The following is a 14335-nucleotide window of genomic DNA, read 5'->3' as shown; positions in this document are numbered from 1 at the left end:
ATAATTCCAAACATAATGTCATCGCAATTCCGTTGTCTGTCGTATTTTGTTGATTTTATTTGGTATGACATATGTTGTCGTAATTCGTTCTTGCGGTGGTTTTATTAATTAATTAAATAATAATAGTAATAATAATAATAATAATAGCAATGATAATAATCTTATAAGTTAGAGCAGTGGAGCCATGTTGGTACATTATCTATTTTTTTATTGCGTCACAAAGTGTTTTAAGTAAATTTGTTACAATATTAATTGTTGCTTATTTTAGATCATTATAAACTACTTGATATTTAATATTTAATATTTTATCTAATTTTAAATTTATGACAGAATTAAGTATGTCAAATCTTACAAAACTTAACTTTGGGGCTTTTGACATCTCGGGAAAGAATTATTTGTCGTGGGCTTTAGATGCTTAAATCCATCTAAATGCAGATCAGAATAATACTATTAAAGAAGGAAATACATCATCTGGTCAACAAAAGACAAAAGCCATGATATTTCTTTGTCGTCATCTTCACGAGGACCTCAAAAATGAATATCTTATCGTAACTGATCCATATGTTTTGTGGAAGATTTAAAATAGAGATATGTGTTGAATTATTTTATTAATCCATTAACTATGACTCATGTAATTAAATTTTTGGCTTTAAATAAAATATACCTTAATGTGATGATTATTTTGGTTGATGGATAATTAAGCCAATGAGGTGTTTATTTTGAAATTCAAAATAAAATTTAAATCCTTCTTCTCTCTCTTCATGACTATAGGGATATGTTTCTTGAAAATGAGTTGCAACTGTTGGAACAAAAGGCCTATAAAAGACACATTTAGACAAGCAACATCAACTTTTCTAATTTCCTTTTCATTTCTCACAAATACATAAAGGTATCTTCATCATCAAAGATACAAATTAAAGGAAGAAGGAAGAGAGAAGAGAACAATTCCATTCCAGAATCAAGAGCGGGACAAGAATCACCAATATGGATCGGGTACGTGCTTACTGATTATTATAGAAATTAGAACACCGTGAAAATCATGATATCAAAATCTAAAACATAAAATTTTGCTAACAGTTGGTATCAGAGCTTGGTTACTGATATTGTGATTTTTCGGTATTAATTATTAATAATATATTGTATATATAATTCATGAATGTTAAAGAAACTAATAGTGCACTGAAACTAATACCGTCAATGTATTATAGTATTGTAACAATGTTGCATGTATTCGAATAAATACCAGGATATGTAAATATATATATATATATATATATATATATATATATATATATATATATATATATATAGTCCATTCATAATATGTAAATTCGTTCATGATAGAAGTGCATGACACTATGTTTGTTTTACTTTAAGAGATAGAGAAACATGCTATGTGATTTTCCGGTATTAAAATATTATATGTGCAAACTTGAGTTCGGAGTAATGTGCAAACTTAAAATATTATAAGCTATCATATGTGCAAACTTAAAATATTACCCTCCAAACATGAGTTCGAATCTTGCCGGTCTTTCATTGTTTAAAAGTCTCAATATATATCTCAATAAAAGATAGCACTTATGATAAAGCGCTAATAAAGGCCCTATATTTTTTTTCTAGCTATAATAGCGTTTATGATACGAGCGTTATTACTGATTCAGATAATTTTTATTTAATTCTATTTTATGATAGCACCCGTGACAAAAGGGCTATTAATAAAGGCCCTACAATTTTTTTAATAATCTTTTTAGTGAAAAATAGCGTTTACAATAAAAGTGCTATTATTAATTCACGTAATTTTTATTTTATTCTAACTTATGATAGCGCCCGTGACAAAAGTGCTGTTAAAAATTTTGGAGTTACATATTTAATAGCGTTTTACATATAAGCGCTATTAAATAAGTGATATTATTGTTAAAAATGTAGTAATGATTGCACCATGATTGATTAAGTGATGTTTGTGATGATGTGTGAATTAATGATGTCTTGGTGATGATTGTTGAGCGATGACATGATGATGCTGTGAGTGAATCACTGATGTGAAAGTGTAAGTATATATGTGAAGTATGATGATATATGAAATTTGTGATATTTGTAACGCCCGGAAATTTATTTATTCGCTTAATTTAGACGTTTGTGATGTTTATTGAATTTTTGCGTTTTGAGGGTGATCATGTGAATGACAAGAGAAGAAAAGATTTGGAATTCCAAGATGGTGATCATGTGTTTTTGAGGGTCACACCTGTGACTGATGTTGGACGAGCTCTGAAATCTAAGAAGCTCACTCCTCGCTTTATTGGTCCGTATCAGATATCAGATCGAGTTGGGAAGGTTGCTTATCGTGTGGCGTTACCGCCAAATCTTGCTAATTTGCACGATGTGTTTCATGTGTCACAACTCCGGAAGTATGTTTTAGATCCGTCTCATGTGATTCAGATGGACGATGTGCAAGTGCGTGATAATCTCACAGTGGAGACGATGCCGGTGCGAATTGAGGATCGCGAAGTGAAGGTTCTAAGAGGCAAAGAGATTCCATTAGTGAAAGTTGTCTGGTTGGGAGCTGCTGGTGAGAGCCTAACCTGGGAGCTAGAGAGCAAGATGCGAGACTCCTATCCCGAGTTATTTGAATCAGGTAAATTTCTATTTTCGAGGACGAAAATATTCTAGTGGGGGAGAGTTGTAACGCCCGGAAATTTATTTATTCGCTTAATTTAGATGTTTGTGATGTTTATTGAATTTTTGCGTTTTGAAGCAATTCAGTCGGTATTAGTTCGGGATAGCGGATCGACATTTAATCGAAAATTTTAATATTTTTAGTATTAGAAATATTAATAAGCTAATATGTAGCGTTTTGGGAATTTTTCGAGTAATTAAGATTAGACCGTAAAAATGAGTTATTGAGTAATAAGTCGGTATATTAAATAATCAAATTTTGTTTTAATAGAATAAAAAGTGGAATATTATTATAAATAGTATTTTATTTTATTTTTTTAAGTTAATGAGTTTATTGGGCCTATTTTTGATTTAGTAAAGAATAGAGAAGGGGGTGTTAATTACTAAGCCCAATATTATGATAAAATTAGGTTTTTAGTGTTAGTAAGAGGAAGAGGAGTGGAGAGAAAACCAGAAAAAATAGAAGGCATTTGGAGGAGGCTAGGTCTTGAAGAGGAGAGCAAGCCTAGAGAAATCTCAATCCAAGTGCTAGGGTTGTAGAGTTTTCTTCAATCCAAACAAGGTAAGGGTGGGGTTTTCTTCCTATAATGGGGCTTATGAGCAATTGTATGTTGGGGATTAGGGATTTAAGTTATTGCAATTGTTGTGCCAACTTGTTTATGAGAATTGAAATTCTATGAAGTGTAAGCTTGCTGTTACTGTTTGGGTTACTAAAATGTATGATTATTTTTGACACTGCTATGTTTGTATGGTTCTGAAGTTACTATGTTATTAAACGTGAATCTGGAAATTAAATAGATGTGAGTACTGGAAATGCTAATCTTGTATGTAATAACCTCATACCAGTATTGAATATATGTGAGTAATGGGAATGAAATGAGAACGAAAGAAATTGGTCCACGAAGCAAAGGCCCATAACGGGCGGCCTTGTTCTAGACGTGTGGCAAAGAGGATATCTCTATTTTATCCCATTAAGGCACTTATTGTTTGGTTCATCATCATACAAATGTAGCTATGTTTTCTTTTGTTACAAGTGGTGTGTTGGCATTATTTCTTCTATTACATTGATTTCATATCATTACTTTATACACACATAAATAATGATGGGATAAATCATGAAAAGGAACTAATGATAATGATTATGAGAGTATATATAATGGGAGGGAGCATTATCATGAAATATATTTATATATATATATATATATATATATATATATATATATATATATATATATATATATATATATATATATATATATATAATTAAAACAGTAGGGAGAATATATATACGTAACAGTAGCAATTATGGAACTTAAACAAATGCAAAACAGTCCCGTTGATCGAAATAGCCGAATTAAGCGGTATATTTAGTTGTCCGGAATTTGGTGAAAAATTACGTGGTAGCTAAGTTTAATTAGTACATTAACGTGGTGATGTTCTTTTTTTGAAATTGGGATATTAATCGGTCAATTAAATTAATAGTTAAATTAATTATTTTTATAAGCCTATTTAATTGGAATAAACTTGAACTTAGATTAACTATTCAGTTTAGCGGTAAATTACGGTATCTTGTGAATTTGACCGTGAGTGTGATTGTTGTGAATATCTTTGTGAATCTTTTGTTAATGGCTTCGTCCGTTGATTTGATGAATTGTCGGAATTGTTCCGTTGTTGTATTATGTGTGAAGTGTTATTACCTTTAATAATCGGTAATAATTGTGATATGGGCGTGTGCCTTGTGACGAATATTTTGTGAAGTAAATAATGACGATGATGTTGTGTGATGTTCGGTTCATTGAGTCACATACATTTTCATATATATTGTGACGGCCTGGATTGGCAAATTAGTGACGAAGGCTTATGCCTTGTGCCTCTGAATTGGGCAATTGGTGACGGGGGCTGAAGCTCCGATTGGTACCACATGCATGTACATGAGTCATGTCCCATATAGTTCTATGTGATTCATAGCGTGACGTTTGTGACTTTGTTGTAATTTGTATTTTTGTGACTTATTAAATGATGGGATTATGTGAAGATGTGAATTTGTGACTTAATGATAGAATGACTATATTAATACTTGTGAATGCGATTAACCGAATATGTCTAATTTCTAATATATAATTTATCATGCGCTCGATTATATGAATTGATATCTCACCCTTTCTTTGTTTCGCCGTTGCCTTTATATTGGTAACGTGCAGGTGATTCGCATTGAGAGGAGGTTAGCCGAGTTGGTCTTGAGTCATTGTCGCTCTGATACGTAGCACTCGGGGGGACGAATGCGTTAATTTACTTGCTATTGATTTATCATGTTTTGGCAAATACTTGAGTTATTTATTTGAGATTGCCACTTTAATTGTGTTAATTATTGAATTAAGATGCTATGAATCCTTGAACTAATTGTTGAGTTTCCGTTGCACTTCTATGGAAGTTGATTCATGTTAAAGTCTATCATTCGATGTTGTCGGTTCTTCCGTATTTGGTGAATGCTATGTATCCGCTTTATGCGACGAGGTGATTTGTCTTTGAGAATGAATATGTGATACCTCAATTGCTTATTTTGTGAATTTTTATACTCTGATTTTATTTAAATTTCGTGGGTAGAATTGGGGTGTTACATTAGTGGTATCAGAGCAGGTCGGTCTTGTCCGGCCAAGTGTCGAGTCATACTGTTGTCTAACAGTCATGTATTGTTGTTTGTGCTGATTATTTTTGTGTTGTAGTGACGCTATGGCTGGGAGGAATGATGCTGCGATTGCTGCTGCTTTGGAAGCGATGGCTCAGGCTATGTAGAACCAACCGAATGCTGACGAGAGTGTTGGATCTCGTAGTTTGGCGACTTTCCAGAGGGAGAATCCGCCGGTGTTCAAGGGTACGCATGACCCTGATGGTGCTCTTGAGTGGTTGAAGGAGATCGAGCGAATCTTTCGTGTTATGGATTGCACTCCTGCACAGAAGTTTAGATATGGCACTCATATGCTGGCTAAGGAAGCAGATGATTGGTGGCTAGAGACCCGTAGGAGGTTGGAGGCTCATGGTGAGGAGATCACTTGGATTGCGTTTCGCATGGAGTTCTTAAGGAAATACTTTCCTGAGGATGTCCGTGGTAAGAAGGAGATTGAATTCCTTGAGCTGAAACAAGGGAACAAGTCTGTTGTGGAGTATGCTGCTAAGTTTGGTGAGCTAGCTAAGTTTTACCAATACTATGATGGTGCGAATGGTGAGTTTTCCAAGTGTATCAAGTTTGAGAATGGGTTGCGTCCAGAGATCAAGAAAGCGGTCAGTTACCAGAAGATCCGTATTTTTGTTGATTTGGTTGATAGTTGTCGGATTTATGAGGAGGACAACAACGCTCATTATCGTGTTATTAATGAGAAGAGGGGCAAGAATCAACAAAGCCGTGAGAAACCATATGATGCTGGTAAAGGGAAGCAAAGAGTTGCTCATGGTCATAAGACTAGTGGGGGAGATGCTCCTGCTAGGGTTGTATGCTTCAAGTGTGGTCGACCTGGTCATAAGAGCGATGTTTGTACTGCTGATGTGAAGAGGTGTTACCGTTGTGGTAAGACGGGACATATGTCATCTGCTTGTAAGCATAAGGATGTTGTTTGCTTTAACTGTGGTGCGGAGGGGCATATTGATAGCCAATGTCAGAAGCCAAAGAAGACAGTTGTAGGTGGTAAAGTGTTCGCTTTGTCAAGCACTCAGACATCTAGTGAGGACGGCCTTGTTAGAGAGGTACTTGTTTCATTAATAGCACTCCTTTAATTATTTATTCCTTACACTTTTCATAATAATTGAGATTTCTCACCCGTTTTGCTTGGAAATGTTGCCTCGATGCGTGGGTAACTTATGCAGGTAATCAAGAATAGACGTAGAAGCTCGAGGATAGTTTTGTGGAATCTTTTAGTGCTTTATATTTGAAAAAAGGATCTTGCTCAGATACGTAACATCGAGTCTTTGGGATCGCTTGAATCGAACCATACGTTCTTTGTTGACATGATGTTTTGAAATGTTTTTATGCGTTTAAGTTGTTTTGAATATAATTTATGAATCATGAAGAAGTGATGGTATATTATTTGAAACGTTTGGATAAAGATGTTTTGAGACGATAATTCCGCTACGAAGTTTGAAGTTTCATGCCCGTTTGTTCTGGCTTTTTTTAAAAATAATTTTTATAGTGTTACACAATTTTGTGAAAAATTTTTTTACAAAGAAACTTTTTATAAAAGCTTCAAATGAAAATTTTGTTTGAATAGTTATTCTTAAAATGTGATTTTAGGTATTTCATCTATTTATGGGGAAAAAATTTGGATATCAATGTTTCAAAAAAATCACTTAATTTTGAAGCTATTTCAAATAGATTTTCATAAAAATCATTTTTGAAATACAACTTTTTGAAAAAAATGCGATTTTGACTAAATTTTAGTCTTCAATAATGTGTGTTTATGTTATAGGATGTCAAAATTAATGTTTCATTTTAGAAAAAACGAATATAAAAAAATTGAATTATATTTTGAAAAACAGTTTTGGAAAATCTATTTTCAAAAATACAAAGAAAAAATCCATTTTTTTAAATCTGAAACAAACCGGCCATTATCAAAGAGATAAATGTTTTAAATTTTGTAAATCCGTGTTACGGAGCATGACGTTTTTATTGTGATGTTTTTATGAAGATGTGACACTCTTGATGGTGATTTATGTTTATTTATTTATTAGAATTTTTGCGCATAATTATGGGGCTTTAGTAGGGTGTTACAATACCCGAGCATAGATGTGAATTGCAAGGCAAATCTCATAAAGATAGAAGTGGTTTGGCCAACAAAATGCAGCAGAAGGAAGATCAAACACATGCATCTTGAAATCTTCCTGAAAAGGGTTGGATTAAGTGCAATATTAATGCGTGTTTAGATATGAAAGGGAAGTGGGGCCTGAGGGATATTTTTAGGAACAAGAACGGTGAAATGATAGCAGTATGCACTCACTTCATCAACGGTGATGATAACCCTATGCTTGTTGAGACTATGGCATTACACAAAGCTATTGATGTAGCGGTGGATTGTTGTTTTCTCGATGTTCATTTTGAAACTAACAACCAGAATTTGGTGTGTATGATTGAAGAGGAAGAAAACCCTCGAACAACGTGGGGGCATGGTAGGCAAAACAATCTAGAAGATGAAGAGCTAGGGTTTCTCATGTGAGGTTCAAATACAACCTAGTTGTTCACAACCTAGTTAAACATGCGAAGATGTCTAAGGATTTTGTCTGGATTGAAATAGCCTGATTTATATTCATGTTCAAATAGAGATGAAATTTCGGCCCAATCTTTAGTCTGTTGTAATTTTTCTTTTATCAAAACAATCATATTCAACTATATTACATATACATTTTACTAAAACTTTTTGTTATGTTGAGAGGTTTAAACAAGTCAAATTTAAAAATAAAAAAAGCTAATAATTTATAATGACAAAGGCGTGGTAAGTAGTATTGTGTATGGATTTGAGTTGCATTGTTTTTTCCTATAAAGTTGATGATTTGGATCCAATTTGTTTCAGCATATTATATCTATTTTACTCAACTAAGTTGAACTATCTTAGAATTTCTAATCATATACTAGAATGAAAAAAATTCCAAAACAATACAAAGTAAACAAAAATATTTCATCAAAACTTATACATTGATGCACACGGATTCCATTCCTTTCCAATAAAAAATTGAAGAAAACAGAATCTACACTTTAAAAATAAGTCAAATTAAATTTTAAAAAAAAGTCAGAACAAATTTTCTTCCTGTTTCACAAAAAAAGAAAATTCAAGAATTAACCAACATCCAGAAAAAGAAAAGAAAAATCTCTGAGTTTTACACCAAAGAGCTCTTATCTGAGAATGGAACACGCACCGAAGATTGTGAGTTACTATTGATTGGTGTATACTCACTAGTATTTGTTTTTGTAAAATCAGTACTGGCAAGACTAGCTAAATCCACAGCTGGCCACATAAAAGACGGTTTAAAAGGTGGCACATGAGGCACATTCACTGACCCAGATAAAATTTGAACAATACTTTGCAAATTTGGTCTCTCACCAGCAATAGGATGAGAACAAATCAATCCTAATTTCAGTATCCTCTCTGCTTCTTCAACATCATAATCACTACCAACACTTTGATCAACTGCATCTAATATCCTCCCTTCGCGGTGCAAATACCAAACCCAATCAACCAGAAACTGATACCCTTCTATCTTAGTCCAAGAAGGTCTTTGTCCACAAACAGTTTCAAGTAACACTGCACCAAATCCATACACATCTGATTCTCTTGTTGCTTTTCCCGTGTGGAAACATTCTGGCGCTATGTATCCCATTGTTCCTTGTATACCTTCTAGTTCTGCTAAATATGATGTTTTTTCGTTTTCAAGTGCACGCGCTAGGCCGAAATCGCCTAATCGTGCGTTGTAGTCTGAGTCTAGCATTATGTTGCTTGCTTTGAGGTCTCGGTGGACTACTGTTTGATCGTATTCATTGTGAAGGTAGTTCAATGCAGATGCGACGCCTGAGAGGATTTTGTATCTGAGATGCCAACTTAGTGGGGATGTGCTTGTTCCTTCTTCGCAGAATATGTGACTGTCTAAACTTCCTTTCGGCATGTAGTCGTAAACTAAGAGTAATACTTCATTTTTGTGGCACCATCCTGCATATTATTTCCAAATATTATGTTAAGAATAAATCAGTTGACTAAATATTTTATTTTAGTATAATGGCCAAAATTACTTTCATAACACATGTTAATGTCATATTTCATTAAAAAATTATTCTTTAAATTTATATATATCGTACATAGAGTGTACAAGGATGAGCTAAGCCGAATTTTGTGACTCCCTCACCCAATCCTAACATTAAACAAGACTAACTTTTAAAATTCGAACGACCTTCAATCCAATAAAACCCAATAAAATACGAGTTTAATAATTAATAAGAATCAGACAATACAAAATAAGATATTAAATCGTAATACATAAACTATTTTTTCTAATAAAAACAAATTAATCAACCAACTAACTCATGTACTATTAAACTATGCAATGTAAAAAATAAAAATAAAAACTAACAGGTCACTAAACTTTGTTATTGGACTATAGAAACATAATATCATCAAAAGCAGTTATATAGTAAGAGGAGCAATAACATTCCGGAGAATAAAGTGGGTAATCTGATGATCAGTGTGAACTCCAGATTTTCTCAATACATCTATCACGCTATATAAACACTTTTTAAGCTCTATCTTTTAATGGTGTAGGGATTTTGAAATTTTTTCAATACACCTACTCACGTCTAGCACTATTAGATTTTTGGTTATGGAGAGTTGAAAATGTCAATGAGATAAACATTTTTATACCATTTATTAGGAAGTTCCGAAAACACCATTAATATCAAGATCTCTTGGATTACGAATGTTTAGCCCATAAACACCCGACCGTGATGACTTAAAAGATTGATCTGGTTTTGTACACCCTCTAATACTACCTGCCCATTGTTATCTCTTTATGCTAGTCACAACATGGTTAGTCTTAATTGATCAATTGTTAGTTTTGTTGAACAAATCAAGTCAAAGTCATCCTATATTATTTCTTATGATAGACTAGTTGGCAATGCTTAGAAGTTACGAAAAGCTGAATTAGTATACATAATTACAATACTAGGTAAATTAGAGATAATAATAAGTGGTGGCTTTTATCTTACTATAAAAGAAAGACTTTGGGAAACACTGGCCGGCTGAACGGCTTGTTTTCCACTGGACCCTTAATTTTTTGAGAAATGATATTATACAAGATAATGATCAAATTCATAATGTGTCTGACTCTATAACAAAGTTGAAAACTGTAGTTGAATAAAAAAAAGTTGAATATGCAAGTGAGTCAAGAAAAAAAAAAGTTGACAATGTAATACTAACCGGTAATATTATGTTTTATGTGTTGACAGAATCTAGTAACGAAACATTGAAAATTCAGATTGAACAGAATATTGTTAGGCTTGAAATTCAATTTCGTATTGATCTGGTATAAGGGTGATGACAAAGGAAGGTTCAATGAAACGAAGGATAGTGTATAAGATAAACATTGATGACTACACCAACAAAAGAACGAAAAAGGACTCTATATATTATTGGGACCTATAGTAGCACTAAATTATTTGAATATACGACACAAGAATAAAAGGTCACTTTCAAAACAAAAACAAAACGAAAAACAAAATTCCAGCTAATTAAGGTACTGTACCTAGCTATATTCCATTATGTTTTATTTTAGATTATCACAAGAATACCTTTTCTCTTTTAGAAGACCAGGACACACATCATCAACAACTTTCACCAAATAATAGCTGGTCAAAATTATCACATACTCATCTTTCAAACATTCCTAAACCATTATATTCCAGATTTAAAATCCAGGTTCATTATTAATTAATCAATTTCCCTTAACAAAAAAAAAACTCAAATAATTTAAATAAGATTAAATGAAAATGAAACTAACCTTGTAATTTAACCAGATGTTTATGACGAAGACGATTGATGATAGTAAGTTCAGCCAAGAAATCATCAGTGCTTTTCATTTTATCTCTAGAAAACATTTTAACAGCAACCTCCAAATTATCCTTAACCAATGTTCCTCTGTAAACGACACCGTACCCACCTTGTCCGAGTTTATTCTTCTCATCAAAATTATTTGTAGCTTTCTTCAATTCCTTATAACTAAACTCTCTCGGAGTTCCCGGTAAACTCTTCAATGTTCCCATTATCTGAGAATTTGAACCGTTTTCATCATTTTTCTTTTTCTTATATACATAACAATAATACCAGAACCCACCACCTAGTAAAATCAAAACCAAAACAGGAACACCAACACCTAATCCAATCGTTAACCCTTTGTCGTTTTTTTCATCGAAAACTTCAATTGAAATGTTCCATTTAAGTACACAGTTTAGCTCAACAGTATTTCCAGTTGAAGCAGAAAACCCAAAGTAAGAGTCCTGACTCAAAATCTGTTTTAGATCAAGACCCGAAGATAAAATCGGCTTAACCGGTTTTTCTGCTATAGGTGCATCCTTTGAAGGTTGCTCTGTTATATATACATCAATGTTTCTCCGGTCACCGTCGTATTCAACCCATAACGCAAATATCTTAGCAACTTTTGGAGCGATTTCGAAATCGAGAGGAACTGTAACGTTGGAATGGACGCTGTTTATGTTGAGTCCCATGTGGTTGTTGTCAGGGTCGTAGGATTGTTTAACGGTGTCAAGTTCAATGGCTATGAAACGGTTTGTGGAATTACCATCTGTGGAGGCGTTTGTTAAACCGAGATAGCCGCCGTAGCTGTTGAGAGGGATGGAGATGGAAGGTGCGATGAGGAAAGCGAGACCTTCCCCGGGAGTTTGGTTCAGGTAAGGTAACATGTTGATGAGGAAAGAGGTGTTGAAGGAAACGAGTTTTCCGGTGGGGGATGAATCTTCCCAGAGTTTGAAGGAATCTTTGAAAAAGACTCTGCCGGAATTGTTATTCATGGAGACTATTGTTGTGCTTCCGGCGCTGTCGGGTGTGACCTGGAAGGCGTCGAGGTGGATGGTTGCGGAGGCTAAAGTTTCGAAAAAGTGTTGGTTGCTGGCGTTGAAGGTTTCGTAAGAGTAAAATTCTCGTTTGAGGATTTGAGCTTGGGAGGTTACTTCTGGGAGGAGGAAGAGAATGGCGACGACGGCGGTGAGGTAAGCCGTGTGGTGGTGGAGGTGGCGGCGACACTGAATCGGAAGCATCTTGTGATTGTGTTGTTTGAATTGAATGGTGGTGATGTTAATTATGGAGAGTTGTTATAATGATTACTTAACTTTTTTGATGAAAAGCAAAATTTGAAGGTGATTTTAATAACTGCAACTTGCATTGGTTTAGCTTTGTTTTTGTTTTCTGCGAAGTTTCCATGTTTGAAATTGGTGTTTTTGTCTATTGAAAAATATTATTTTAATGGGATAATAGAGATAGACATGTGCAGGGAAAGGACAATTAAGAAATGAAATATGGTAGTAAATTATATGGAAAATGCTTTTTAAGACTTTTAATACACATTAAGAACTTTTGTTATAGAAACAAATAGATAAAAGAAGAAATAGAAAAAAAGCAATATTATTGATTGATAAAATAATGAAATGATTAAAGGAAAAGAGATGTTGAATGAGTGATGATAGTTAAAGAGGTAAAAGTATTGAAATTATATACTCGCATGTTCCATATAATGTGTTATTTTATGCTATTACTTTTGTAGAGCATTTCATAATTTCTCCTTTACATGCAATATTATCGATTTCTTTTTAATTTGCATCAATTTTTTAAAGGGATACTATCTATGTTCCAAATTTCTATCTATGTTCCAAATTATGAAGTGATAAGACTAATCATTTTAGTTTCCTGTGATAAGATTAAGTATTTTTTAAAATTTATGAGATTTTGATTATTTTACATGGGATTAAATTACGCCAATACGTTATATTTATAATTACACTCATTTATAATTTTTGATATTATTTTAATCAAATGGTTAGAAATAACTAATTAGTGACTTGTAATTCTTACTTAAAATAGTTTTCTCCTATTTTTGGTAATAAATAATTTTTATCTTATCAAATCATAATTTATTCTTATAAAGTTAAATAAATCTCTCAAACTTTTGCTAACACATAAATAAATTTTCATTTTTATAAAAAATATGTGATTCTAAATATTTCCAAAACATCAAGATTAATATTTATAAAAAAATAACTTATTATTATTTTAAGACAAAATTTACTTTTTTATTTTCTTGAAAAAACATATTCAATTAATTAAAGTAAATAATATAAAAAATTCGATTTTAAATAGAATACAAAATAATGCTCAAAATGTGCATAAAAAATTAAATAATAAATAATGAGCACATAAAGATCTAAAAATAATAAAATATATAAAATATTTTTTTAAATGTTTAAAAATGATTTAAAAAATTTATCAGTTTCATTGTTCACTTTATATAATACTTTTGGGTGGGTGCAGTTACCGTGCATAGATAAAAATCTATGCACCATGCATAGATTATTATGGACCTTTGGATTATTGGATCAAATTCTAGACATCAATTGTTATTACTCAATACTCAATACTCACCACTCAATACTCAAAACTCAATACTGGATTAAAAACATGATCCAATGGCTTATGTAGGCTTATGCATGGTGCATAAGTAAAATCCTTATGCATATTAGCGAAAGCCCTTTTGGGATAATCATTAATCCTTGCTTGTTTTTATATTTATTGTTTATACAGTTTTTATATTTTTAATGAGCTATTTAAAAATATATCAATTTTATAGTGTATTTAAAGTAAATATAATATAAATTTATTTAAATAAAAATAAAAATTTTGTTTAAAGGTCGAATTGTTTTATTAAATATAACGTTTATTAATTATAAATATTAAAAAATGTATAATTTGAAAACAAAAATAAGTTAATAAAATATAATTTTACTTTATTATCAAAATTGTGATTTGTTTAAAATTGAGATCAACCATTATTTAATAAAAAATAACATTTGCTACAAATAATATTATAAATCACATATTTTTAAGAAATATTATTATAAATCACGTGA

At 32.3% G+C, this 14335-nt stretch overlaps 2 protein-coding genes across 3 annotated transcripts; one reads left to right on the top strand and one right to left on the bottom strand.

The window, feature by feature from the left end:
- The first annotated feature begins 3102 nt into the window (after positions 1 to 3102).
- LOC131651933 (uncharacterized) lies at positions 3103 to 6971 on the top strand. 2 transcript variants are annotated; one of them, XM_058921658.1, is made up of 3 exons: positions 3103 to 3235; positions 5397 to 6411; positions 6532 to 6971. In XM_058921658.1, exons 2-3 carry the CDS (start codon positions 5608 to 5610, stop codon positions 6595 to 6597), a joined length of 870 nt encoding a protein of 289 aa, XP_058777641.1. In that variant the 5' UTR covers positions 3103 to 3235; positions 5397 to 5607; the 3' UTR covers positions 6598 to 6971. The 2 variants fall into 2 exon arrangements, with proteins under 2 accessions (XP_058777641.1, XP_058777642.1); XM_058921659.1 differs by having other exon boundaries at positions 3109 to 3235; positions 4875 to 6411.
- Positions 6972 to 8301: 1330 nt separating this feature from the next.
- On the bottom strand, positions 8302 to 12687 carry LOC131651932 (probable L-type lectin-domain containing receptor kinase S.5). The gene is made up of 2 exons (XM_058921656.1): positions 11200 to 12687; positions 8302 to 9359 (listed from the first exon to the last, which is right to left on the bottom strand). The coding sequence occupies exons 1-2, from the start codon at positions 12470 to 12472 to the stop codon at positions 8533 to 8535; spliced, it is 2100 nt and encodes a 699-aa protein (XP_058777639.1). The 5' UTR covers positions 12473 to 12687; the 3' UTR covers positions 8302 to 8532.
- Positions 12688 to 14335: the final 1648 nt, after the last annotated feature.

Source organism: Vicia villosa, linkage group LG2 (assembly GCF_029867415.1).
Source record: "Vicia villosa cultivar HV-30 ecotype Madison, WI linkage group LG2, Vvil1.0, whole genome shotgun sequence".
Classification (NCBI taxonomy): Eukaryota; Viridiplantae; Streptophyta; class Magnoliopsida; order Fabales; family Fabaceae; genus Vicia; species Vicia villosa.
Note: the sequence above shows the minus strand (reverse complement) of the source record. Positions and strands in the feature narration are given on the sequence as shown.